This window comes from Mus pahari, unplaced genomic scaffold (genome assembly GCF_900095145.1).
Source record: "Mus pahari unplaced genomic scaffold, PAHARI_EIJ_v1.1 scaffold_8652_1, whole genome shotgun sequence".
Classification (NCBI taxonomy): domain Eukaryota; kingdom Metazoa; phylum Chordata; class Mammalia; order Rodentia; family Muridae; genus Mus; species Mus pahari.
The window spans coordinates 1,811-9,649 of NW_018392282.1; the positions used below are offsets into that span (position 1 = coordinate 1,811).

At 36.7% G+C, this 7,839-nt stretch overlaps 1 protein-coding gene across 1 annotated transcript in view; it reads left to right on the plus strand.

Annotated features, from left to right (window-relative positions):
* The first annotated feature begins 4,177 nt into the window (after window positions 1-4,177).
* LOC110314916 (submandibular gland secretory Glx-rich protein CB-like) overlaps window positions 4,178-7,839 on the plus strand; it is a 28,920-nt gene continuing 25,258 nt past the window's right edge. The window contains exons 1-3 of the mRNA XM_021189107.1: window positions 4,178-4,251; window positions 5,820-6,165; window positions 6,758-6,788. Of these exons, the coding sequence (XP_021044766.1) occupies window positions 4,178-4,251; window positions 5,820-6,165; window positions 6,758-6,788 (451 nt within the window). The remainder of the gene's footprint in view (window positions 4,252-5,819; window positions 6,166-6,757; window positions 6,789-7,839) is intronic.

A 7,839-nucleotide genomic window follows, 5' to 3' on the forward strand; every position in this document is an offset into this window, starting at 1 on the left:
CCAGAAGCTGTGTCACTTCTCCAGGCCGCCCTCTCCCTGGCAGTGCACTGGAGCAAAGATGGCTCTCCTGCTGGCTCAGACCTTGAGACTGCTCCTGGGCGGACACCCCTCCTTGGGCAAGAAAGTTGCAGGATGACTGGAACCAGAAACGGGATCTTTCCCAGAAGCTGTGATGCTTCTCCAGGCCTCCCTCTCCCTGGCAGTGCACCGGAGCAAAGATCAACATTTTTAAATTTAAAAATTGCAACCCTTGAAATTATCAGTAGGCACTGGCANTTAAAACTTATTTCTTGAGTATTTAAAAATTTCACTTAAAACTAAGTGAACAACCAGACAGAAAACCTAGAAATACCTGGGAATTCTTCCCATGGAGCTACATAGTAAGAATTCTCTTAATCTAAGAACAAGAGTCAAGTGCTGGGAGTCACAGAACCAGTGTGTTATTAACTATGCACAAAACAGTGTGCACAAATTATGGCTACATATCCAAAAACATTTGGGCAACAGGAATTTGGCTTTAACACACACACACACACACACACACACACACACACATACAGTGAGAGAGAGAGAGAGAGACAGAGAGAGACAGAGACAGAGACAGAGAGACAGAGAGAGACAGAGAGAGAAGTGAAGAGGAGATAGTATTTAAAATGTAAATAAAGACAATATCTACTAAAAGAAACAAAAGAAAGAATGGAGGAAAGTAGTGTCAGAGATTCTCATGAGAAAAGTACAGTGATAGATATGCATTAATGTATCACAAGAAAAGCCATTATATTTTTGTGAATTAAAAATACTAAGTAAAAAGCATAAGAAAATAGAATAAAATTATGTTCTTTTCAGGAAAGTGACTAGAAATGGACATTATCAATATAAACTAAATAATCTAGCTTCACAGCAATGCACATGCAGGTGGACTCAGTGACTTTCAATGATAAAACACTCAGAATTCGGAAAACATTCCCATTTGGGTGGATAGTATGGTTTGATCAAACCCCATTACATATATGTATGGGCTCCTTGAACAGAACACATAAAAATTCGATAAATAAACAAATTCATTGAATATTGTAATATTAAAGCTGAATACAATGTCTAAGAAGTGTAGAACTTCAACCTGATACATACCCATTCTTCATCCCCACTTTCCTCCCTAATACTTTTGCTTACCAATTCTTCTGTAATCTGATTTCTGTTTCCAGTGAAATCAGAGATGACATTTTTCTTTCATGATACATTACACTCTTCCTTCATTGTTGACACTGAAGGAAGTCAGGTAATGGATCTGAGTTGAATGACATTTAACAGAGGCTACCACTGTGTTGTAGGACACATAGCCAAGGTCAAGACCAGCTTCCTCTTGGACTTCTTCTTCCAGGAGTCCTCAGTATGAAGCACACAGCCTGATTGTTATGTTGTTTCTCTCTCTGTTTCCCATTGCAGCCTTCCTAAGCCACCCAATGATGACCACTCAGGCCATTCTCTCTGTCAATGTCATATCTGGAGAAACCATACAGTTCCCTTGCATTCAATAGAATAAGCTTCCAGGACTTAGCCCCTTCTCTGTCTTCCTTAAAGCCCTAAAATGTAGAGAGAACTATGAAGTTATACCTGGAGCAGATTTGCCAAGGCCTAGCATCTACCCTCAAGAACACACACTTCTATGGCATCAGGAAAGTTTAAGAATTTACAATGTATTCAGAGACTATACTGCTTCAGGAGAGTGGGAGTAACTGGTTTCTTTATGGAGACTGTTGACCACTTTTTTATTTATCAAGCTTCTCAAACTTTTATAGGAGGTGCTTTTCAGGCTAGACACTTTTAGGATAGTGCTAGCCTTATTCTTCCATGTCACATGTTCACAATGTATAGTGTCATCTATAATAGGTTCCTATATTGAAGGTCTAGGATGCAACCAGTGACACTTACAAAATTAATATTGTTTTGTTTGTTTCGTGAACCAATCAATGTACAGGAATTTCCCCATGCACAGTTCTGTGGTTTTGGTTTGGTCGTCTATGCTGTCTGTGGGGAGAATTATCAGCCCAGTAGTTTATTTCATTTAAAGTATTCCTGTACTTTTGGGATACATATTCATTTATGTTTTCTAACTGTTTCAAGTAATAATGAAACAGATGTCTCTGTAATGTTACTAAAACATATAGAGTGTTCTTTACCATTCTTTCTTTCTTCTGCTTCTGTATGGCACACCTCACCTGTTCATTCCTTTTCAATTTTTCCATCTTTTTTTTTATAGCATCTTTATTCTACTGTGCCTTTCTTTAAAACTTCTTTCCCTCTATCACATGGTTTGTCTTTTTTACATCCTTGGCTAGTCCATGTTATATATTCAATTCTAAAGATTCACAGCTATGAACCATTGACAGAATAGGATATTTAGCATTTTCCTTACTGTATGTGGGGTAACATCACTCATGAAAACATTTTCTAGGTCCATTTATTTACCTTCTAAATCTTTGGGAAAGGATCAATGCTTTCATCAAAGTGACATAAAACAAGGTCTACTTAGGAGAAAAGTACCCTTTCCTTATACCAATTATAAGTATACCAAGAAAGAAAGCATGCAAATATTCCTATTGAAAATAGCATCAAAATCTATCCATAAGGAAACATAACCAAAGAAGTGAAAGATTTGTACACTGAAACCTACATATCTCTGAAGAAAAGAGATGTAGCAAGGCATCGGAGGATGAAAAATCTCTCATGGTCATGGTTTGGTATCATCAGCATTGTATCATGTGTATCATAACAATATTTAGAGATTCAACATAATCCCAATCAAAATCCATGAGATTCTTCACAGAAATTGTCCAACATCATACATTTTATATGCTGGCACAAACACCCTGGATTAACAGAACAATTCTAAAAACAAATAATTTGGGGGTGATTGCAATATCAACTTTCATGCCAGGTTACAGAAGTATAGTATTTAAAAACTATGATAATAGCAAATACTGACACTTTGATCAATGTAATGAATAAGGAGACCCACACTGGAGTATGCATAGCTAGAATCATGTGATAATTGATAAAAGCATCTTCAAGAAATGCTTCTGGTAAAACTGAATGTCCACATACAGAAAAATGATATCTATATTTTCCACTCTACACAGGAAATTAAATACAAATGCGTGAGAGACCTCAATGTGAAACTTACAGACCTGAAACTATTAGGAAAAATATACGGGCAATGATGGTCCAAGTGTTGTAAATGACTATAAATAAAGACTTCATTCAGACAAGACTTATGGCTAATAATGGAGAAAGATGAACACATAAAACTAAAAATCTGATCTGGGCAGCTAATGAAATAATCAGTCAAGCAACTAGACAGCCTAACAGGTGGGAGAGAATCCCTTCCAGCTGTACTTCTGACGAGAAATTAATATCTAGAATACACAGTGAAATCAAAACAAAGAAAAAACCCAGAGATTTAATGTCTCAAATGAAAACTGACAGAGAATCTAGAGAGAGGATTCAGAAAAACAAATAAAACTCGCAAACAAACATTGAAGAAAGCGTTCAAATTTGTTAGCAGTTAGACAATTTCAAAATAATAGTACAATAAGATTTTGCTTTACATCAGTCAGAATAGTGAAGATCAAGATAATAGGTGACAACGTATCCTGCAGAAGATGTTTCCCCTTCTGTTCACGTTCAGTTTTTGTGGGAGAGGAAACTAGAGCCAACAGTATGGAATTAGTGGTCAGGAATTCTAAAAAACCTAAAAGAAAATTTACCAGATGACACTGATTTACTGCTCCTTGGCATACTCCAAAGGACTCAACATCCCACTCCTCAGATACTTGTGCAATACTCTCAAAGTAGCTAGGAAGGGGTAACCAACATATGCCTTATACCTCCTTAATCAATTGAGAATGTGGTACATACAAACAATGGAATAATACTTGTCTGTAAAGAGACAATTATCCATTAACATCATCACCAAATTAGATGTTGCTCCTGTAGTTAAGGCACATTGGAAAATTTCCACACTCTACCCTGCTGGGCCATAGTCCCAAAGAGAAATAATGGAGCAATGTCATCAAGTTGATGCTCAAAGATACCATTGTTCGTCTTCCTTTTATAAAGAGTATGACTCTGAATGTCTCAGCACACATTTGGGAGAAAGTCCAGAGCCTCCTCCAAGATGCTTGTGGTCCTGCTCACAGCCGCCTTGCTGGCCCTGAGCTCTGCTCAGAGTGCAGCTGAAGGTACCAAGGAATACAGGGTGGGATCTGGAGACATTCAGGGAAAAGAAGGGAGAAACCAGGTGAGAAATGACAGACATAGGTGAGAAAAAAGACAGGCCCATAGGATATCTGTGAGAAAGATTGGACTAATAATGTCTTTATCATGTCCTTTTACATCATATTCTACCTGAAATTCATTAAATTTTTGAAGAGAAGAAAAAGACAACCCATTTTGTGTTCAGGAAAGTGCTGTGTACATGTAAAGAGACATTAAAACAAAGGGTAGATTTGAGAGCATATTGTCATAGTCAGAGCAAAGATTGGGAGCAGACAGCCTTGCTGCATATTGGGTGCCAGAAACATACAGACAAACATGTCAGGACTAATTCAAAACATAGAAATAAAGAATAAATTGAATGCTCTAGCCACTAACATACAATTATCAGATCCAACCTTACACATTTTTCAAAGTCCACCTCCAGAACGTTAGGCAGAGCATGTAAACATTTTAAGATGTGTACTCAGGGATTTGTCTCCTGACTCTACTAAGGGATATTAATTTTAAAAAATGAGTGGGGCATATTCTCAAACTGAGTTGTGCAGGATAATTTTGAAGCATGTAGTGTAATTACAAATAGGGAACTATTTGATAGTAGTATTTCTTGGAGAATTAAAAAGATCTTTGTGTTTGTGTGGAAGGTAAGAACACAGGGAAATCACACATTCTCTTGCATTCTAGTACTTTTACAGGAGTCACTTTTTTGTAGGACCCCTGTGAGCTCTGAAAGATTGTACTCTGTAGTTTCTCTTTATTCTATTCTTTATTTCTCAGCGTCCAACCAGAACCAAGTAAAACCCAATCCATCATCCTTGCATGCTGTTCATCTGTCTGTGTGTCAGCGTGTTGTCTCATCATGTAGGTCTTATAGATGAGTAAATATTAATTTCTCTATGTATATAAATAAATATTCCCCAACCTGATGATGGAGACATGTATGAAGTCAGCCAACTGAATGAAGGAGAGACAAAGGTTCCATAATTGTAGAAGAAATTTGTTTGCTTTCCAGCCCAAATAACCACTGCGAGATGAGGAAGAAAACAAAAGTGCCTTAATACTGATTTCTCTGTCTGTGAGAAAATCCATGGTTCTATCTTTCCTTGGTGTTTCTGAATGTAATAATCGAGCTTCATGAACAAGATGGGGTTGTTGGCTTTCCCTGTTTTCTCTTTGCCTTCCTGCTACTAGGTAATGGTCTTTGATTAAAGGAAAACAGAAGCAAATCGCCCTCGGCATGCAGTATATACCACTATTGTTAGTCGTATTCTGTATTGAAGTATATGGGTATTTAACAGTTAACTTATATTTCATTCATGAGTTCGCAAACTCTAACTAAAACACTTTGCACAGTAGAGAATTTATTACTGTAACCTGCTCTCCTGATGTTAACCTATGTAGTTTAGGAATGTGGAATTAGAAAGTCAAACTAAGGATATCTGGGAGAGGAAGTTAGCAGCTGGCAGAAAGGTCCAGGGAGAAAGGATTGTGTGATTAGGTCATGGAAAGAAAACAAGAGGAAAGTGTTCTATCCATGTGCTCACATCTTCCGGACCTTTCTATGCAGCTCCTGAGCAGCAAGCCCAGAACTCAGGTTCAGATCCTTCTTCTGCTGATACAAATACAGAGAATGTCCAAGAGGATAAATCAGCACCAGCAGAAAATGAGTCTTCTGCGAACTCTGGGAGTGAACAGGAACAGCAAGAGCAACCTCAGGAAACACAAAAAGCAGAGAATCAAGTGCCTTCTGACTCTGCTGTGAAAGAACAGAAAAGTCAGTCTGGAGAAGAAAAGGTAGAAGACCTTAAAAAGGACCTTGCCTCTTCTCCTGAAAATTCAGAAGAACTACCACAACATATACCTCCAATGAAGAAACATCCTAATCCTCAGGTTGGATCAGACCATTATGAAGCCATTAGCAATAATAAAATAATTTCTCTTATCTTGAAAAACATAGAAAAGAGAAGGAAAAAACTAACTTTTAAAAATCTCTCTTCGAATAAATTAGGTAAGATCATTAAGTCAAATTTAATAAATATAAAGACCTTACCTTGGTATTTGTCAAATCATAGTGTGAAAATTTGCTAGTTGTCAGCATATGCATACACAGGATTCAATGCATGGTCTGTCATGATTTGTTTATGGCTTTTTCTGCTAATAAGTATTTAAGTTATTTTCAGTTGTTCAATCAATCAGGGCACAAAGCATTAAAATATTTGGAACCTTTTATATCAACCAATGGGTGAACACTATAAGATACTTATTCACAACAATCTTTTAGGATTTAGTTCAGTTCCATTTTCTTCTCTGTGCCAAAGGAGAGTAAACATGAGAAAAATGGCGAAAAATGAGGTGCAGGAGATGAAGGAAGAAGAGGGTGTGGGCTCCCACCACTATAAATTCTGGGTTAACAATAGCAGCTAAGGAACATTCAACATGTCTTAATTTTTTAATAACTTTTCTCCTTTCTTTTCTGTTTCAGAGAGTGCTTGATAAAAATATGTCCTTCAAACGTATAGGTCAACAACTCAGTGTTGATTGTCTATAATATTCCAATAAAATTTTCAGCATGCAATTTCTGAGTGTTGTCTCTGTTTCTTTGTAAGGGAGGGTAGAGAATTTCAGAGCTTTAGGTCCAAGAAAGCAACACCTAGCAAAACAAACTAGGAATACTTGCAAATATTTTCGTCTTTCCCCCACCCCCATACAGGTAGCACAGGCAAACACTTTTTGGCCCTGTAACCAGATGATTCTTCCTTGGAGTCTGCATTAAAAATCCAAATTATTATTATATAATTTTAAGTTCTCTTGTTGTTTTCCAGTTAAAGGAAACTGGTTAGATATATTGAAGGAGTTAAAAACCTGAGTTTTCAACACTGTAACATTCCCTAGTTCATCTATCAGGTTTGTACTTTTCTAATCCCTTCTTGCAGTTTCCGTTCCAATTTTTGGATCTAAAGTAAGTGGTTCTACTTTTCTTATTATTGCTAAAAAAAAAAAAATCTAGTCAGCATTCCATTATCCAACTGCTACATAAATAATAAATGTTTTAGTTTAAACTTAGTTCTATTGATGTGAATGTGTCTAAATTATAATTGAATTCCATCTTTTAATTGCTAGGAATTACTTCATATCTCTATCTTACCTGCAATAAATGCATTTAAAACAGAGAGAAATTTCTGACCATACTTCAAAAAGGATTTCCTACACCTACCATTTCCTGATGCCATCCTGTGGTATAGTTTGATTTATTTTGGTGATGATATGCTGTTCTCAGATTTATTAATTTTATATATATGAGTAAACCATAAGATGGTATCAGATCCCATTACAGATGGTTTGTGAGCCAGCATGTGGTTGCTGGGATTGAACTCAGGACCTTAGAAAGTGCAGTTAAAAGATATCATCCTTAGTGAGGTAACACAATCATAAGGGAAGTCACTAGATATGCAGTCACTGATAAGTATATATTAGCCCAGAAACTTAGAATACCCAAGATACATTTTGCAAAACACAAGAAAACCAAGAAGGATGACCATCGTGTGGATACTTCATTCCTCCTTA